We start from the raw sequence: 20,263 nt of genomic DNA on the forward strand, positions 1-20,263 counted from the left end.
CTCCCACCTCGATACTACCACCTTGGTTGTCTAAAGCGCTGGGATTATAGGCATGAGCCACCACACCCAGCCATCTTTTTCTAATATTCTAGTATGACTGCTTTGCTTTCTTCTCAGTTAATTGCTGGCCCTCGGAGAGTGGAAATGGCTGTGATGTCAACATAGAATATGAGCTACAAGAAGATAATTTAGAACTGAATGACGTGATTATCACCATCCCACTCCCGTAAGTGCTGTCCCCGTGTCCCCTATGTTGGACTTACAGAACTGGTCTTTTGGAACTCATTTTGGAGTCAGCACCTACCTGACCTGACGGTCCATTCAGAGATAATTGATTCTTTAAAAAGCTAGTTGTGAAAGAAGCCAGATATAAAAGACTGCATGTTATGTGATTCCAGTTCTTTGACTTTCTGGAAAAGGTAATACTATTGAATAAAAATGAGGAGGTAGAGAAGAAGGTACTTCACTTCAGAGGGGCACAAGGGAACTTTTGGGAATGATAGGAATGTTCTAGGACTTGTGTTTGCTTTGGCAGCACAGGTACTAAAATTGGAACCAGAGAAGATTAGCATGGCCCATGTGCAAGGCTGACATACAACTTTACAAAACATTTCATATTTGTAAATAAGTAAAGCAAAGAAATTTTTTTTTGAGAGTCTCTCTCTGTCACTGGAGGTCACTGGCACGATCTCAGCTTACTGCACCCTCCACCTTCCAGGCTCAGGCTATCCTCCTGCCTCACCCTCCCGAGTAGCTGGGACTGCAGGCGCATACCACCACGCTTGGCTAATTTTTGTATTATTTGTAGAGATAGGGTTTTGCTGTGTTGTGCAGGCTGATCTCAAAACTCCTGAGCTCAAGTGATCTGCCCGCGTTGGCCTCCCAAATGCTAGGATTATAAGCGTGAGCCACTACACCCAGCCAAGAATTGTTCTGTGACTTGATTGTGGTGGTGCTCACTGCACACACTTGTTGAAATACATTGAGCACTTTGAATGGATGGATTTTACTGACTTTAAAACCAAATTGAACAAACAAGCCAGTTGTAGATCTGGAGCTGTTTTTATTTTTTATTTTTATTGGAGACAGAGTTTTGCTCTTGTTGCCCAGGCTGGAGTGCAGTGGTGCCATCTCAGCTTGCTGCAACCACCACCACCTGGGTTCAAGTGATTCTTCTGCCTCAGCCTCCTGAGTAAGTGGGATTGCAGGCATGTGCCACCATGCCCAGATAATTTTTGTATTATTAGTAGAGATGGGGTTTCACCATGTTGGCCAGGCTGGTCTGAAACTCCTGACCTCAGGTGATCCACCAGCCTTGGCCTCCCAAAGTGCTGGGATTACGGGCGTGAGCCACCGTGCCTGGCTGTTTTTATTTTAATTTTTTTGAGACAGAGTCTCACTCTGTCACCCAGGCTGCAGTGCAGTGGTACAATCTTGGCTCACTGCAACCTCCACCTCCCAGGTTTAAGAGATTCTCATGCTTCAGCCTCCCAAGTAGCTGAGATTACGGGCATGTGCCACCACGCCCAGCTAATTTTTTTTTTTTTTTTTGAGATGGAGTCTCGCTCTGTTGCCGGCTGGAGTGCAGTGGCACGATCTCGGCTCACTGCAACCTCTGCCTCCTGGTTCAAGCAATTCCCCTGCCTTAGCCTCCCAAGTAGCTGGGACTACAGGCACAGGCCACCACACCCGGCTAATTTTTTTTGTATTTTAGTAGAGACGGGGTTTCACTATATGGGCCAGGATGGTCTCGATATCCTGACCTTGTGATCCACCCGCCTCAGCCTTCCAGTGTGCTGGGATTACAGGCATGAGCCACCACACCCAGCCTAATTTTTGTATTTTTAGTAGAGATGGGGTTTCACCGTGTTGGCCAGGCTGGTCTCAAACTCCTGGCCTCAAAATGATCCACCTGCCTTGGCCTTGCAAAGTGCTGGGATTACAGGCTTGAGCCACTGCACCTGGCCTGGAGCTGTTTTTAGATGTTGGCCCTCAGCTTGTTTGTGTAGTAATGAAGGTTTCCAGAAGGAGGAGCCATTTCTCAGTCAAGCTTTCTGTTTTGCAGCTTTCAAAGAAATTGAGTCTATCAGGCTGAATGTTTTATTTTCACGTGCTTTCTAAACTTTCACTAAAGATGAGAGTGTGTTCAAGGGAACTGTTGATTCTTGTTAAACAAGATGTCTACATTAGTTACAGTAAATTTCCTAACAGCCCTTTTGGAGCATAATTTATATACAACAAGCTACACATTTTAATTGTGCAGTCTTGGCATGTTTACACCTGTGAAACCACCACCATAATCAAGATAACAAAAATGTCTTTCAACCCCAGAAGTTGAGTTCCAGTAAGCTTTTGTTGTACACCCTAAGTGTCCCACTCTCTAGGATCATCTGGAAATGGTCTCTACCTTACCTGTTTAGTAGCATTTCCAGTGAGCATGCAGTTATTACTTCACCAGTAAATCCTAGCTCCTTTCACCTGCCCATCAGCCCTCATGATTAAGCATAGGGTCTAATTATGAGTACCAGTAAGTGTATCCTTAGTGTATCTTTACTGTTATATTGCTCAGTTATTGCTGCAGAGAAAATGGTACTAATTTAATTCATATTTTTCTTCCTTTTTTGATAATTCAGGCCTTTACATTATCAGGTCTGGTTTTAGTCATTCTTAGCTCCACTTTTTAAAACATGCTTTATTACTAGTATCCCCTTTAATGGGTAACCATCTTATCCTCTACAGTATGGTTATTGCTTCAGAACAGTAGATGGCTGCCTTGGACCGTTGTAGGACTTGGGCGTTGGTGACAGGTAGAGTTTTGTTTGTCAAGATTTCGTTTACTAGACTATTTATAGAATGCCACAATTTTGAGGCCTGTCTACCCTATAATTGTGGTTGTGGTGGTTTCCTGTATTCTAGTTCAGTTTTGCAATGGTCTCCAGAAGAGACCCTTACACAACATTTTACTCCCATTGTCTAGAACTGATCAAATTAGAAGAGATCAGAATCAGAATTAGAGCAAGTGCACAGAGAAAGAACATAAAAGAACCAGGACCCTGAAATTGATAGGGAATAATTAATAGTCTTACGCCACTCGTAAAGTTTACTTTGTCTCCCTTATTTACCCTATCCCTAATATAAACATTGAGTGTCACTGGTGAATTAAAAGCCAGTAAATTTAGAATGTGTAGGAGTAGGTGACACTGCCTGTCAGCCGTGTGTAGGGGTGCAGAGTAAATCTTAACTAGCCCTGCTTCTCTTGCAGATCAAGGACAGCTATGGATCTGTTTCTCCCATCATGTTTCCATTTACCCCAGGGGTAATTGTGCTTTCACTTATCAAATAAAAGTCCATTTACTGGATTGTAAATCAAATAAACCCATTGGTGTCAACTTCAGTAAGTTTGAAACATTCTGAAATCTTTAAAAACAAATTCTCGGCCAAGTGCGGTGGCTCATACCTATAATCCCAGCACTTTGGGAGGCCGAGGCAAGCAGATCACAAGGTCAAGAGATTGAGACCATCCTGGCTGACATGTTGAAACCCTGCCTCTACTAAAAATACAGAAATTAGCTGGGCATGGTGGTGCACACCCGTAGTCCTAGCAACTTGGGAGGCTGAGGCAGGAGAATCGCTGGAACTGGGGAGGCAGAGGTTGCAGTGAGCTGAGATCGCACCACCGTACTCTAGCCTGGCGACAGAGCGAGACTCTGTCTCAAAAACAAAACAAAATAAATTCTCTCAGAGGCCTCCATTCATCTTCATTATTGATGTTTAGAGTTTCCCCCCAAATCAACCTGCTTGTTTCCCTATTGTTCCCTATAAAGAGTGCTACATTATGTTAAAATTCCTTATTTACAAGGCAGCAGGGTTTTTGGAAACATAGCCATCTTAACACATTTGTTGGTCGCAGTCCCCAGATCTAGTCCATAAATTGGAGCAGCCATAGACATATCTGCCAAATACCTAAATACCTATTTTTGCATATTAACTGTATGTACAGAGGGAATTGAGTGAAACTCTTAGCCAAGGCGCTAGGACTTCATCGTTTGATCCCTGAAGTTATTAGGGAGCCTTTTTTTTTTTTTTTCCTGAAATTGTAGTCCTAGAAGGCAGAATTTGAGGATCGTAATCAAATTTGGGGTTGGTTTTCCTTGGTAGAGTTCCAGCTCTGAACAGCTACCTTGACCAGAATGTTTCTTACAACAGGTCTGGTGTCGGCGCGCCTGTTATCGGTGAGATCGATGGGGAGTATCGACATGACAGTCGACGAAATACCCTAGAGTGGTGCCTGCCTGTGATTGATGCCAAAAATAAGAGTGGCAGCCTGGAGTTTAGCATTGCTGGGCAGCCTAATGACTTCTTCCCTGTTCAAGTTTCCTTTGTCTCCAAGAAAAATTACTGTAACATACAGGTACTCCATTTTAGTTGAGAACATGTATAGGGAAAGTGGTAGGACAGTAGGAACATGTATAGGATGCCAGACAGGTAGCATGGCTTTTTGTAGTCAGATAAAGCTCAGAAAAAAGCTGATGTCTTCTACAGGAATTCCCTTTCTAATTCATTGTGTGATCGTGGTCAAATTCTTTATCGCTTTACCTCAGTTTTCCTCTCTAGATCAGACAAAGTAAAGAAATTGAATATTAATACGTAAAAAAGTACTTGTGGATTGTGCAGGGTTCATAAACACTTAGTTGCATGTTTTTTTTAACCTTATATATTTTAAAATTGATTTGCCAAAACACCCAACACATGGTTTTTTAAGGCCTTGCTGTCACTTGATTTATAACCAAAGAATGAAAGTTTTTTTATTTGGAAGACAAAATTCCTGCAAAAAAAAAAAAAAAATTCATTCTATTACAAATGGAAATTATTTGGGGGTTATTTATGTCACAGCTCCCTTTATTAGTACAAATAATCATGAGCCAATTCTGTTGCAAACTCTGTCCTTTAGGTAGGCAAAGCAATGGAAATGTGTGAACTGTTCCTTCAGGTTTTTTTTTTTTTTTTTTTTTTTTTTTTTTGAGATTGAATTTTGCTCGTTACCCAGGCTGGAGTGCAGTGGCACGATCTTGGCTCACCGCAGTCTTGGTTTCTCCATGTTGGTCAGGCTGGTCTCGAACTTCAGACCTCAGGTGATCCACCCACCTCAGTCTCCAAAACTGCTGGGATTATAGGCGTGAGCCACCGTGCCCAGCGGAATTTTTTTTTTTTTTTTTTTTTTTAGAGTTTCACTCTTGTTGCCCAGGCTGGAGTGCAATGGCATGATGTTGGCTCACTGCAACCTCTGCCTTCCAGGTTCAAGTGATTCTCCTGCCTCAGCCTCCTGAGTAGCTGGGACTACAGGCACGTGCCACCATGCCCAGCTAATTTTGTATTTTTAGTAGAGACAGGGTTTCACCATGTTGGCCAAGCTGGTCTCAAACTCCTGACCTTGTGATCCACCCACCTCGGCCTCCCAAAGTGCTGGGATTACAGGCGTGAGCCACCGTGCTCAGCCCGGAATATTATTTTTTAACTCATCATTCTTCCAGTTTTTTGTTGTTGTTGTTTTGAGATGGAGTCTCGCTCTGTCACCCAAGCTGGAGTGCAGTGCGATCTCAGCTCACTGCAGCCTCTGCCTCCCGGGTTCAAGTGATTCTCCTGCCTCAGCCTCCTAAGTAGCTGGGACTACAGGTGGCACACTACCACACCCAGCTAATTTTTTGTGTGTATTTTTAGTAGAGATAGGGTTTCACCACGTTGACCAGGCTGGTCTCTAACTCCTGACCTCAGATGATCTGCCCACCTTGGCTTCCCAAAGTGCTGGGATTATAGGAGTGAGCCACCGCGCCTGACCATTCTTCCAATTTTTGAATTTGAGTTACTAGAACCTAGTTTATATTGTTAATATTCCCCACTTTTTGACTTGCTTGTTGTTCTGCCCCTACCTTAGCTTCCCGTATGGTCTCCATCTCCCCTGTAAGTGCTTAGAAAGTTGCAGCTTCCTCCCTTGGATGATTCCAAAGAGCAGTTCTCTCTCCCTAACCAGTTAGTTAGTGACATAACCCCATCAGTGTTGGAAGCTACTGTATTGAACTCAAGACATTAGATAGAAATGGGTAAATTTTCCTATTGGGACTCTTCAAAGATTAGGACAGTGTAGTTGCTCTCCCAAAACCTCATTAGAAAGTATGAATCAGTGGTTCAAGTGTTGTGTTGGTGCCATTATAGGTACCTTTGCTACAGGTAATTAATTAAACTGGACATTTATTTATTTAAAAAGGAGAAACCTCATTGGAAGGACCCAGCCATGCCTAAAAAATAAGTACGATAGAGCAGCTTACAGGGACTTTTAACACGGGACTTTGAGAGCAGAGCAAATGAATAATGTGAAGAGCTAGAACATTGCGTTTTGGGTCAGAATGTTAATATATCATCCTGATAGAATGTCTATGAATTTCATAGGTTATATAGGGCAGGGCTGGGCTATGGCCACTCATTTTAGAGCTTTTACTTAATACTACTGTACATCTCATCCCAACAGTTGTCTTTTCTCTATCTAGAAGGAGAGCAGCTTAATCATGCTGGTGGGGAAGAGTGATGCTGTGACTTTCGGTTATGAATTGAACATTTTTCTAGTATTTTATAGTTACTTTTAATACCACTTTTAGGGAAATTGATATGTTCTGTAGTGAGAATGTAGTCAACATCATGGAGACTCAAACCTCCTGCTTTACCTTACTCTTTGTTTATTTTCCTAGGTTACCAAAGTGACCCAGGTAGATGGAAACAGCCCTGTCAGGTTTTCCACAGAGACCACTTTCTTAGTGGATAAGTATGAAATCCTGTAATACCAAGAAGAGGGAGCTGAAAAGGAAAATTTTCAGATTACTAAAGAAGACGCCAACGATGGCTGACAAGTTTTTCCCAAATTTACAAGCCATTGGAGACCCCTTTTTTCTGATACAATGCACGATTATCTGCGCGCAAGGACCCTCGACTCACCCCCATGTTTCAGTGTCACAGAGACATTCTTTGATAAAGAAATGGCACAAACATAAAGGGAAAGGCTGCTAATTTTCTTTGGCAGATTTTATTGGCCAGCAGGAAAGCAAACTCTCCAGAGAATGCCCCCAGTTAAATACCTCCTCTTCCTTTACCTAAGTTGCTCCTTTATTTTTATTTTGTTGTTATTTTTGGGTTTTTTTTTTTTTTTTGAGATGGAGTCTCGCTCTGTCACCCAGGCTGGAATGAAATGGCATGATCTTGGCTCACTGCAGCCTCTGACTCCTGGGTTCAAGCAGGTCTCCTGCCTCAGCCTCCCAAGTAGCTGGGACTGTAGGTGCACACCACCACCCCTGGCTAATTTTTTGTATTTTAGTAGAGATGGGGTTTCACCATGTTGCCCAGGCTGGTCGTGAACTCCTGAGCTCAGGAAATCCACCCACCTCGGCCTCCCAAAGTGCTGGGATTACAGGCATGAGCCACTGCACCTGGCTGCTCCTTTATTTTAATCCCTAAATATAGTTATATTTCATACTTTGTTTTTAAAAAGTTTTCTCTGTAGAAGATTTTAATCTTTCATACCCTTTACCTTTAGGTTTTTCTTTCTATACATTCAGTCAGGCACTGGGATCATCTGTTTACAGGCATTGTATTTATTTGGCACTCCTGCAACAAGTATATCTAACCCATTCTTGATTTTTGGACTATTCAGGTGAACTGTTTGAGGGGTGTGGGGTCTAGAAGTTAAAAGATAAGGATGTCTTCTGTCCTTTTCCCATATCCATTCATTCCTTCATCTCTTTGCCAAGTTGTTTTCCTTTCAGGGCCTGTCCTTCCAGTTTAGAACAGTACCGTGAATCCCACTTGTGTCAATATTAAAGATAGCTGAGACATACCTTTCAAATGGCACAGTCCCTCTTCAAGATGTCTAAAAGAATGGTTATGTCTGTCCAGTTAGGGATTTCACATCCACATGTAATCATGTCTGCTGCTATTGCTACCCAAATTTCCAGTTCTCCACATTTTGGGTACTTAAGCTAAAACGTAATAGCCTCAGTCTTTGTAATCCATTCACATTCCTCAATTTCACCACCTCCCACTTCTAGACTGCACTCTCTGTCATCAGTCCTCTCCTTTCAAACAGAAACAGGGTTATGATTTTGAAGGCTGTGGGTTCAAGGAGTCTTTGTGCCAATCCTGTTGGCCCTAAACTGTCAAGGAGGCTTCATTTCACCATTCGATTTTTTGCATTTTAGGAGGCAACTGATTGTTTTGGTATGTACAGATTACTCATGTATACCCCATTTCCTTCCAGTCAGCCCAACATTTTCCACCAGTCTATCTGTCCCCATCTCTGAAATCCATCCTTCTCTTCCCTCTAAACCTTTTGAGTATCATCATGTACTGGTGGTTTCTCGGTTCCATCTCACCCATTTCGTTTTCAATGGAGACTACAGTGTCAGCCAGCTCAGCCTTGGCTTTTAACTCAGTATTCCAGTCCATAGGGTGGTGAAAAGTTGCTACAAGGCTGCAGGCACTGGCAGTGGGAAGAGGCAGATGACTAGATGGACTTTGTGCTTTTAGCTGGTTGACAAGTACCACTCCCACTCTGAACAACATCTGGCCTTCCCTGCAAAGAGTGTACTGTACTTGAAGCAGAGCACTCGCACATAAATGGCTGTGTATGGAATTGCTTGCCAAAGAAGTTTCTAGCCTTTTCCTTTCCCCTAACTGCATCAGGGAAGAATTCTTATCTCCAGCTTGGTTTCCACATGAGGTTTTTCTGAGAAAGGGGCCTGGGACAAGAAGTCTGTCATGTAGTTAAGTAGGCAAGAAATCCTACTAATCCAGTTTTGTTTGAAAGTTGTTTGTCCATATGATTTTTTAAAAGTCAAGTTTAATTTCAAAAAACCTTTTTTTTCTGAGATTACTTTTGGGGTAATATTTAAAATGAGAGACATTTTGTAACCCTGTAAAATACATAGGGAATATAACATTCCAGTGTATACAAAGAAGGCAAATTCTTTAATCAAATAAAGAGCATTATAAAATGAGATGTTTATTGGATTCTTGACTCACTTTGGTGTCTGCTTGTTGATTTAGGATGCTGTAATGGGACCTAAGATTAAAAATTAATGACTTTTTTTTTAAGAGAAAATAATCTCTGAGAGTATTCATTGCCTTTTCTCCATATTATATGTATTGTGCTTCCTTGTGTATTTTTCTACATTTGATACATGCACTCCTGACAGTGTAGCTTTTGAATCTGATGCTACTTCTGGCCTTTTGGGGGATTGGAGTCTTAATTTTGTCAGATGGCAGTTGGAGAGTCAGAAAAGTCAGGCTTCATCTTTAATCCAGGAGTCTTCTCTTCCCCATTAGACCATGATGAGAAGTGTTCCAGGGATGAGGGATAATGGGAACAATTTTTGGGAACTGTTGATAATTCCCTTGGGTAAAGCCACTTACTTTTTTTTTGTTTTTTTTGAGACAGTCTCGCTCAGCTGCCCAGGCTGGAGTGCAGTGGCGCGATCTCGGCTCACTGCAGCCACCACCATCGCCCAGCTTCAAGCAATTCTCCTGCGTCAGCCTCCCAAGTAGCTGGGATTACAGGCAACCGCCATCATGCCCGGCTAATTTTTTTTGTATTTTAGTAGAGACAGGGTTTCACCATGTTGGCCAGGCTGGTCTTGAATTCCTGACCTTGTGATCTCCCCGCCTCGGCCTCCCAAAGTGCTGGGATTACAGGCATGAGCCACTGCACCTGGCCAGAGCTGCTTACTTTCTTATGCTTTTTTAAAATTTAACTTGGAAAAACTATTGAGTGTCAAAACATTGGAAGGCAAATTATTCTCACTTATTAATAAGTATCTGGGATGAGAAATTTTTAATTTTTTTTTTTTTTTTTGAGACGGAGTCTCGCTGTGTCTCCCAGGCTGGAGTGCAGTGGCGTGATCTTGGCTCACTGCAAGCTCCGCCTCCCGGGTTCACGCCCTTCTCCCGCCTCAGCCTCCCGAGTAGCTGGGACTACAGGCGCCCGCCACCACGCCCGGCTAGTTTTTTGTATTTTTAGTAGAGACGGGGTTTCACCATGTTAGCCAGGATAGTCTCGATCTCCTGACCTCGTGATCCACCCGCCTCGGCCTCCCAAAGTGCTGGGATTACAGGCTTGAGCCACCGCGCCTGGCCGAGAAATTTTTAATTTAACATTGAAAGCTAAGATTCTGATTTTTTCTTGGTGAAAAAGTATCTGGTCTAATGTTGCTCAAGTGTGGCTTAGCTCTCTGAGTGAGACTGTAGCCTTACTCCAATGAAACGATTAAGATCTGTCATTCCTTTACTCACTGTAGCTTCAAATTTGTCAACCCATGCATCTCTGATGGGAAACTTTGCCCTCCAATTAATTTTTAAATTGTGAACAGTTTTAAAGTTGTTCACACTGTAGGTAGGGTCTGAGATTTACAGGGTTGCTATAGAATAGCTTTTTATTAAACTTCACATCTGGCAGGGCTTATTGGAAGGAGACAGGAGAAAAATGGAAAAAATCATCCTCAAGAAGATTAAAGTCTAACTAGAAGCAATGACTATACCTGCTTCCAAAGCCTTTTTTTTTTTTTTCCAAGTTAGACAAGTGTTAACCACAGCTAGTACTAAACATGGATCTATATGAGAGTAGTGAATATGGCTTCTGTCTTGTAGGCTTTAGAGAAATCACAAGCAAAATCTCACAAATGATTTTCTTTTGCTATGCACATCTGTGTTATTACAACCCCCTCACCCCAAATTCCCTCGTCTTAGAAGATCCACTAGTAGGTTTGTTGCTGTGCATTGCTGTTACCCAAGGGCAGACAGCAACACTACAAACGTCTTAACGCCTTATCCTGGGGAGTTGGTGATTGATACGGAGGTAGGCCTTTAGGAAAATTAGACTATCTTTCCAAACCAGGCTGTTTTCCCTCACTCACAATCACAAGTCAAGCTATTAGAGTTTTCAGAAGCTTGGGCCACTTCTCCCACCCCCGACCAAAGTTATTTGACCTGCTGTTCTTAGGGAAGGGGCTAAGTGATTATTTAGGGTCTAAACCAGTTCTGGAAAGCTGCCCTAGGTGTACTCTGTGATCAGATTGATTACCAAACCAGGACAGGGGCTGTTTGAAAGAAGCATTAGAAATTCAAGACAATGAAGGGCCGGGCGCGGTGGCTCAAGCCTGTAATCCCAGCACTTTGGGAGGCCGAGACAGGCGGATCACGAGGTCAGGAGATCGAGACCATCCTGGCTAACTCGGTGAAACCCCGTCTCTACCAAAAAATACAAAAAACTAGCCGGGCGAGGTGGCGGGCGCCTGTAGTCCCAGCTACTCGGGAGGCTGAGGCAGGAGAATGGCATAAACCCGGGAGGCGGAGCTTGCAGTGAGCTGAGATCCGGCCACTGCACTCCACCCTGGGCGACAAAGCAAGACTCCGTCTCAAAAAAAAAAAAAAAAAAAAAAAAAAAAAAAAAAAGAAATTCAAGACAATGAGAGAAATCGAAATAGGTCTTGTTTCCCATTCTTTTGCCCAAATGAATGCTTGTTCTTTTCAGCTCATTAGGAAAGCCCTTAGCCTTGGAGGTACACAAGACCAGTTTTCTGTCCTCCCCAAATTTCCCACTCAGCTTGAATGCGTGTTAGCTTTGGGTAGAAGCAGACTGCAATTTCTAAGACAAGCTGAAAAGACAGCTTTGAGTTTTTCCCCAAGTTTTGAGTTTTTCCCCAAGTTTTTCCCCAAGGGTCATTGCTACCACTATGCCTACACCAATGATGGTGACTTCAGGATCCAGAGGCCAGAAAGGGATAGCTTTCTGGAAGAGGGTGTGTATCTACAAGGATTGCATGCTGTATGAGCAATAATCACCTCTCTGGGGCTAGAGGGAGTACAATTTGAGAGGTGGGACAAGGTGGGGAATGTGCCAAGGCAAAAGCAGGAGTATGGAAATCCACTCCTGACATTCATAGCCAATGCAGAGGGCCTTAGAAAAATCCACCCTTCCTTCCACACCCAGGCTTTGCCCTCTCCCCCTGCTTCCACTTCGGAAAGTCTGAAGCAAGCCTGGAAAGCTGTTTTCTGCTTGCTTTCCCTCTCCTCCTCCTCCTTTCCTGAGCTCCCAGCTGCTCGACCTCTTGCGTAACTATGAGAGAGCACTGAGTTTTTTGATGGGCTCCAGATGTGGAGCAGGGCGAGGATGAAGAGTGGGGGCGGTAGGTCTTTAGTCCCCTGAGTGCTCTAACTGTGGGAACATAGAGGCCTGACACAGCAGGAGAGAGGACACATTGCACAGCGCCTTTATCATGGGGTCAGCTGGTCCCTGTGTTGGGAGGACAGTGAGAGAAGCTGGGTGCTGTTTCGACCCTCTGCCTCAGCATCTGCTGCCTCCATGGCAGGCTTGATTATTCCCTGAAACTCCTCCTGCCCAGTACAGTAAAGAGGAGCTGGGGGTGGTGAAACAGAATGAAGTGAAAAGCCTCTGAGGTACCGCAATCTGGACCCCTCCCCTCAGTGCTGGGTCTTGGCACATGGGATACAACAGTTTGGGTTTTTTCTTTCTTCGTTTTTTTACATACCCGAATGGGCTATTACCTTTGTGATCTGCCTCATGAAGTTTCACCACAATTACTTTCATGACTTCAAACAATATGAAGAGAGAAAAAATTAAGAGTCTCGCTTCTCACATCCTAGGACTTCCTGGTACCCACAGCATATTCTGGAGCTTGAGTGTTCCATCTCCATTAGCTATAGCAGGTGGCAGCAAAGGGAGGCCTCTCCCCTCCCCCTCCTTGTCTGCTGCTTGGCCCCGGTCAACTTCAGTCTCCAGCCGTGGGGGGCCCCCTGCTAAGGCCAGCCCTGTCAATGAGTGACCAGAGATTCCTGTAGTTCAGCCTCCTGCTGTTCCTGGGTTAGGGAGAGACAGCACTAACTAAACTCATTGAATCAGAACAGCACTTGTCCATCTCAAAGAGGAAAAATTATTTTTTGCTATCCACCCCAGCTGGAATTTAGACCAGACTTACAGGCTTTCTGCTCCTTCCTTCAGTGAAGAAGAGTCTCCAGGGTCCCTCTAGTGCAGGTCAAAGAAGTCCAGAAGTCTAACTGAGTTCAGCTCCCTAGGGTCTCCCCAGCCAGTCTCCTGGGCCAAGAGCTGGCTTTGCAAGGTAAGGATCCACTGTCAGCATTGGATTTCAGGGTGGAGGTTGAGATGGAGAATGACTTCAACCTAGCTCAATTTGGGGGCCGCTTTTAAGTGTTTAGTGCTTCCTTCTCTTCCTTATTAACTCCCACTCCTACTACAGGTTGGTGTGCTCAACTGTAAGTCTACAGCCTGCCTCCATATCCCAATCTGTAACCAGCAGGTCTGTCAGCGTGGATGGGTGTGGAGCTCCATGGGTGCAAGATGATAATTCCATTCCGCGTTCCTGTGCTTTGGAGTTTGCATGGTACTTTAACGTGTCTTCTTGTGCCTATCCTTAAGAAAGTCTGTGAAGCCTGATGTGCGTAGTTATCAATCCCATTTACAGCTCTTCATGGTGGGACTTGGAATGGGGCGAGGGGAGGGGGTGACAGGGAGAAGACCTGCGTACCCTCAGTAGATGTTCTGGAGATATTGAGAGCATGTTGTAGGGGCTTCGATTTAGGGGGTTCACTAGGAGCCTGTGGAGGTTTCAGGCATCAAAGGCAAAAAGAAAGAGGGGAGAGTTTGGGGGCAGGGAAACAGATTGTCAAAAACACCCTCTCAGAAGCGCGTTAAAGCCTAGGAGTGGAGGGTGGTCTAGGAGAGTCGGGAGGGCAGGGTGGGAGGAGAGGGGGGTGTGTAGTCTTGCTGGTGGCCGTGGTGGCAGTGGTGGTGGTGGTAGTGGTGGTGGTGGAGAGCCCAGCTGCAAAGATGAACAAAGCGGGCGCTGTGCAGGCTGGGGGAGGTGCTGCTGTGGGAAAGGGTGGGTGGGGGGACCTTGGGCTCCAGCCCCACAAGGGCGTCTTCTTTGGCTGGCCAGGCGGACGGGATGGGGGACGGGGGCGGGGACTGGCGGGAGCGGGGCGGGACAGGCTCGCTCTCCTCCTACTCAGCGGGCTCCCGGGGAAAGGCAACAGTGTCCTCCTAAGCCTGAGGCCACCGCGACCGAGCCAAGCCGGGCTAAGGGACCAGTGTCTCCCTGTCCCCCCCACCTCTAGGTAAGAGTGCCCCCTCCCACTACACTTGCGGATCCCATTCGCTGCGGTGCTAGGACTGGATAACGGGAAGTCCCTGGGGCCTGGCGAGAGCCCTGAGATCAGCTCTAGGCTAGGGAGCTCGGCAGAAACCCGTGGGGGAGTGAGGGCACCCCAGGTGAGTGCGTAGAGGCGAAAGGGGCGCTGTGGGGAGTTTTCCTGTGAGCCGCTTGCTTTTGCCTTCCTCGGCCGCTGCCAACGCCACCGCCAGAGGGGGCCGTGGCGCTCTCCCCCGCTTGGAGAAACGCTGATCCTGGCCCCATCCAGACTCTCTCCCGTGGGCACCCAGGCGGCCGGGCGGACACTCGCGGGGTGTTGGGTGGCGAGCGCGCGCGCGGGTTTTCGTCCTCCAGCGCCCCACACCTCCCCCTGTCCGCCCACAGTAGGACCTTGGGGAGGGGGGGTATCTCCTGTGACGTCTTCCCCCTGTCCCCAGGCCGGCCGCCTTGATGGACCAGGAAGGGATTCGGAGTCCGGCTCAGAGTCTTGGGCGTCTAGGAGGGATGCCTGGGGGTGTCCAGGAGATGGGAAGCCCGCCTGGGGCCTCCCAGGCACTCCCCAAGGCCCCACGTCCTCGGGGGCCAGGGAGGCAGCCTGGGGCGCCTTGCCACGCCGCGCCGTCCGGACTAGAATCTCTAGAGTTCCCCCGAGCGGAGGCTGACCCAAGTCATCTGGGCTCCCCCGGGATAGGAAAGTGCGGGCGGGCGGTTGGGTGGGGGCGCCGGCGCAGGGTGGCCGAGTCGCCCGCGGGCGCTTCCGCCGAGGCAGGCTCGAGTGGGGACTTGGCCCGGCGACCGCACAGCCCGGCCGGGGACCCACGGCTCCGGGGCGGGGCTGCATTCTGGGCCGTTAGCTCAGCGGTCCTGGAGCCTCTGGAGGCTGACTCATTGGACGGCGGGCTCACCCCACAGCCGCCACACGCAAACGCAGGCGCCCCACCATGCCGAGCTCCCACGCGGCACACACGCACGCCTCCGCGACACTTCGCATACCTACGTCCCTGCGTCACGCCACCCAGACACACCCGGACCCGCCCACACGCCGAGGCCTGCCCACGCACTCCATGTGCTGCGCCTCACAGGAAACCGCCCCGCCCTCATGCAGCCCCTCACACCTGCAACCCCGCTTACACGCACCCCAGCTCACACATGCACCCGTCACACAGCCCAGCTCACACACGCACCCCAGTCACACACACAACCCAGCTCACACACGAAGCCCAGCTTACACACACAGCCCAGCTCACACACCCAGCCCCAGTCACACAGCCCAGCTCACACAAACAGCCTGTCACACACACAGCCCAGCTCACACAAGCAGCTCGTCACACACACACAGTGCAGCTCACACAAGCAGCTCGTCACACACACACAATGCAGCTCACACAAGCAGCTCGTCACACACACACAGTGCAGCTCACACAAGCAGCCCGTCACACACACAGCCCAGCTTACACACACAGCCCAGCTCATACACACAGCCCAGCTCACACACACAGCCCATCACACAGCCCGTCACACACACAGTCCAGCTCACACACACAGCCCATCACACACACAGCCCCTCACACACGCAGCCCCTCACGCAGCCCCCTCACACATGCAACCCCCTCACACACGCAGCCCGTCACACACAGCCCAACTCACACACGCAGCCCAGCTCACACATGCAGCCCCCTCACACACGCAGCCCAAGTCACACAAAGCCCAACTCACACACGCAGCCCAGCTCACACACACAGCCCATCACACAGCCCGTCACACAGTCCAGCTCACACACACCGCCCATCGCACACACAGCCCCTCACACACGCAGCCCCTCACACACGCAGCCCAAGTCTCACACAGCCCAACACACACACGCAGCCCAGCTCACACATGCAGCCCCCTCACACATGCAGCCCCAGTCACACACACAGCCCAGCTCACACCACAGCCCCAGCTCACACACGCGGCCCCTCACACACATTCAGCCGCCCTTGCCGCAGCTGCCCGACTGGGAACGGGAGATGACTGTGGGGCCGCCCCGTTTCCCGGCCGCGCAAACAAGCGGCTCCTTCTCCTTGCCCCGCCAAAGAAAGGCCTCTTGTCAGGGGCGGGCGGGTGGCCACGGCAGGCGCCCAACACTGCGGCCTTGTCCCACGCGGGCGGCCTGGGCAGGAGCAGGCCGAGGGGTGCAAGGGGCCGCTCCCTTGCGGAAACCTCCCTCCCTCGGCCCTGCGGACCGCGGAGAGGCACCTTTCCACCACCGGACACCCACTCAACAGCCCCGGCTCCATCCGCGCTCTCCCAGCTCCCCCTCTCCTCGGGCCGCCCATCTCTCCTCTCTCCCGCCTTTGGGGTCCCGGTCGGCCCCAGCCTCCCTCTCCTTCGCCCCATCTCCCCGCCCGTCAGTCTCCCCTCCGCTGCCCTCAATACCTCCTCGCGCATCCCCAGTCCTCCCGTCTGTTGTCCCTTCCACTTGAGGACCCGCCTGTCCTGTCTCCCCCGACCCCTCCACCTCTGTGTTCCTCAGTCTCCCCGCCGCATCCTCTGCCCTCGGTCTTCCCCTCCCCAACTTGCGTTTTTTCGCATCCCTTAGTCGGCCTTTCATTTTCCCCTTCACATCCCGGTGGCTCCCCTTCCCCGCCCCGTCCCTCTGCACACCCCCATTCATCTCTGCCAGGTTTTTCTCATCCTTAAGTTCTCTCGTCCCCCTCCCCACTCGGGCGTGCCCCGCTGGGCTCCCCGCCTCAGTTTCCTTCCCTTCCTGACTCCTTCCTCTGCCGGCGGCCCTTTCTCGAAGGCGGATGTGCGCCTGGAGGGCGAAGGCGGCGGCCGAGAGGACCCCAGCTCGGCCTGGCGGGTCTCTGGCCACAGCCATGCACCGCTCGGGCCGAGGCCGAGGCCGAGGCCGACCCCCAGGGACACAGGTGAGGCCGGACGACCCGCGGGGCGGGGCTCCCGGGAGCGCCCGAGCAGTGGCCTCGCGAAGGGCCGGGTCTGGTGCTCTGGGGCTGGCTTTGGACCTTGTCCTAGGACCCCGTGGGAGCCCGGGAGCTGTGTCAGTGCCCGTTGGTGCCGGAGCCGGTCGGTCCTTCCCCGGCCTCCTTCAGGCGCGGGCCGAGACCCCCGAGAGTTGACTCTGGGTGCTCCCCTCGGCGGAGAGGGCTTCGGACTGGTGTCCCGCGTGGCTGGGGTGTCGGCGCGTTCCCGCGGGGGAGGAGGCCGAGGTGCCGGGCGGCCTCGCGCACAGAGGGCCTTGCCTGTCGCTCGTCAAATCCAGACACCTGGGCCTCCGCCACTCGGCTCCCGGGGCGGCGCTGGGGCGTCTGTACCCAGCGTGCGCGAGGACACCCAGGGCCGGACGCGCACCGCAGGGGCCTTTTTTTGGCCGCGGGGCCGGGCGGGCGGGTAATGACAGCCGGGGTGCTGGGGAGCCGTGGGCCGGAGGAAGCGGGGCCACAGGTGGGGGGCGTCTCTCGCGCAGCGCCACTCCGCCGCCCCGGCCAGGGCGGGGGTCAAGATGAGGGCGCCCCCAGGTGGCCGCTCTCGGCTGCGGCGATCGCCCTTTGGGGAAAGCACCGCCTGAGTGCAGGGCAGGTTGGCCTGGTGTCTCTTTCCACTTCTCTTGGATCAGGTTACTGTGCTGAGGCCACAGCCTCGTCCCTCCCAATCTCTCCATCTTTTCTTATCTTCTCCCTACACCTCTCTCCTTATCTCTCCCTCTACTTTCGTCTCCTTATTCTCTTCTCTCCTCTAATCACTCTGGTTCTCCTTCGGACTTACTCCTTTACAATCTTTATTTCCACTTGAAATTCTTCAGTGTAAATAAATGAGCACACCACAGCTGCCCTACATGGCGATAGTGACAAATACTCCAATCTGACAGATGAATAAACTAAGGCCCAGACAGGTGAAGTGCCTTGCTCCAGGTCACACAGCTCATAACAATAAACGGGGCCAGGCGCGGTGGCTTACGTCTGTAATCCCAGCACTTTGGAAGGCCGAGGCGGGCGGATCACCTGAGGTCGGGAGTTCGAGACCAGCCTGACCAACATGAAGAAACCCCGTCTCTACTAAAAATACAAAATTAGCTGGGCGTGGTGACGTGCGCCTGTAATCCCACCTACTCGGAGACTGAGGCAGGAGAATCGCTTGAACCCGGGAGGTGGAGGTTGCGGTGAGCCGAGATAGCGCCACTGCACTCCAGCCTGGGCAACAAGAGTGAAAGTCCGTTCTAATAATAATAATAATAATAATAATAATAATAAACGGCATTTTTATTGTGCTTTGCTTTCATAGAATGCCATTTAATGTAATACCTGAATGTTCAGACAGTCCTTTTTAAAAAACTGACAGCTTTATTGAGGTATAATTTATATAATATAACATCCACCCAATTTAAGTATGCAATTCAAAGACTTTTAGTATATTTACAGAGCCATGCAATCATCATCACAATTTAATTTGAAAACATTCCCACCACTTCACCCCCACCAAACTTGTGCCCTTTTACAGTCACTTCTCATTCCACCCCTAGCCCCAGGCAAGCACTGATCCAGACAGTCTTTTTTTTTTCTTTTTTTTTTTTCGTTACTCTAGTTTTATAGAAGAATGACTCGACAATCAGGGAAGTTAAATAACTTGTCTAGGATCTTATAACTAATACATAAATAAATAAAGTCAGGGTAGAATTTAAGGCTTTATATATCCCAGTCTAAAGTTCTTTCTACCAAAGGATGATATTTCTCCTTCACCATTATTTATTATTCTGTTTTTCTTAACCCCTCTTTTACATAAACTCCCCATTCCTAACCCACTCTCTTGCCCCTCCTCACTCAGAAAATGCTGAGGGATTTCCCTGAGTCTAAGGAAGCAGTACAGCAATCTTTGTCCTTGGAAATTCTTCTCCATGGCAAGGAATTCTGGGAAGGTGCCAGACCAACTTGGGGCTTTGCGTAGGTTAATGGCGTTTTCCTCCTCTCTTCCCTGGCAGTCTTGGGGTGGGCCCCAGCCTGGGTTCCGGCCTCTCTTCCGCCAGCTTGGGTGGAAATGGTGACGGAGATGATGCAGTCCAGGTCCGGAAGGGTGGAAGCTGGGAGGGTAAATTTAGTAACACCATAGCTAAGGTCCTCGGGACCCACTGCCAGGGTCAGACACTCCTTGGAATGCTGGCTGCTGCCCCTACTTCCTTTCCAAGTCCCCTGGTAGATGGCTTGAAGAGAGAGTGGAGGGAAACCCTGCTTCCCTGGGTCTGCTTCCTTACCCCTCAGTCACACTCTTAGCTTTCCCCAGGAACATTTCAGCAGCAAGTGGGAAGTTTCTCAGCTTAGCTAGTTGGCCAAGGGATGGGCATGGGGGCACACATTAGTACACAAATGTCCTCACATCCCAAATACCAAAAACATGAGCCAGGGAGAGAGGGATGGGTGGTGGGTGAGAGGCAGTGGGGTGGTGGTGGGGAGGATTCAAGTTCTGGCTCTGGAATCTGTCTTACTCCTGGTTCTAATGGTCTAAGCTTCCTATAGCACCTAGCCAATTAAGTACCCAAGAGTTAAGAGCCCAATATTCCCAGTATTAGTTATCACTAAAGTTTTTTGCTTTTAATTAAAAAAAATTTTTTTTAACTGATTGTGTTGGGTTGAGGTTGCTTCCTGGGGAAGAAAAGGTGTAGGAGTTGAGACATCTGGAGATAGCAGGAATGGCTGAGTTTTTCTTTTGTGTCTCCTTTAAGAAAACATCCTACTAAAGCCCTGGGAAAAGAGACAAACGGTGAAGAGGAGAATGAAAGATTTCAGGAGGGAGCTCCTGTTTTAGCCCTGCCACCTACCTGGGGGCCCTCTGGCTACCAGTGTCCTTGGAGGGGCCTCCTTGCTGCTTCTCCCACTAAGGTAGATTTTCCCCACCCTGCTTAAGGCTCCACAATGGCCAAGGGTCTTCAGCTGTCAAAATCTGGGTTCTGAGTAGCATAGGGCAAGAAAGCACAGAGGTATAGATTGAGCCCTATAGGACTGTTTGTGCTTACACTGGCAAGAGGCAGGACTGGTATGGTGTAGTAT

General features: G+C 49.0%; 2 protein-coding genes and 1 non-coding gene across 22 annotated transcripts in view; all 3 read left to right on the forward strand.

Moving 5' to 3' along the window:
- The window catches only part of ARCN1 (archain 1), a 36,004-nt gene extending 26,966 nt beyond the window's left edge, over positions 1–9,038 (forward strand). For both annotated transcript variants that reach the window (XM_008021077.3, XM_008021078.3), the window contains exons 8-10: positions 118–226; positions 4,207–4,411; positions 6,741–9,038. In XM_008021077.3, the coding sequence (XP_008019268.1) occupies positions 118–226; positions 4,207–4,411; positions 6,741–6,830 (404 nt within the window). In that variant the 3' untranslated portion in view covers positions 6,831–9,038. The remainder of the gene's footprint in view (positions 1–117; positions 227–4,206; positions 4,412–6,740) is intronic.
- LOC119626681 (U6 spliceosomal RNA) lies at positions 520–622 on the forward strand. The gene has a single exon (XR_005242827.1). It is a non-coding gene; the product is annotated as a U6 spliceosomal RNA (small nuclear RNA).
- Positions 9,039–12,924: 3,886 nt separating the features above from the next.
- The window catches only part of PHLDB1 (pleckstrin homology like domain family B member 1), a 51,650-nt gene continuing 44,311 nt past the window's right edge, over positions 12,925–20,263 (forward strand). For 9 of the 19 annotated variants that reach the window (XM_038005107.2, XM_038005109.2, XM_038005113.2 and 6 more), the window contains exon 1: positions 17,005–17,134. In XM_038005107.2, coding sequence (XP_037861035.2) covers positions 17,012–17,134 — 123 coding nt within the window. In that variant the 5' untranslated portion in view covers positions 17,005–17,011. Of the gene's footprint in view, positions 13,173–14,061; positions 14,188–17,004; positions 17,135–19,938; positions 20,096–20,263 lie in introns of those variants that run through there. The other 10 variants (XM_038005117.2, XM_038005125.2, XM_008021117.3 and 7 more) reach the window with 7 other exon arrangements.

This window comes from Chlorocebus sabaeus, chromosome 1 (genome assembly GCF_047675955.1).
Source record: "Chlorocebus sabaeus isolate Y175 chromosome 1, mChlSab1.0.hap1, whole genome shotgun sequence".
In the NCBI taxonomy this organism is placed as follows: Eukaryota; Metazoa; Chordata; class Mammalia; order Primates; family Cercopithecidae; genus Chlorocebus; species Chlorocebus sabaeus.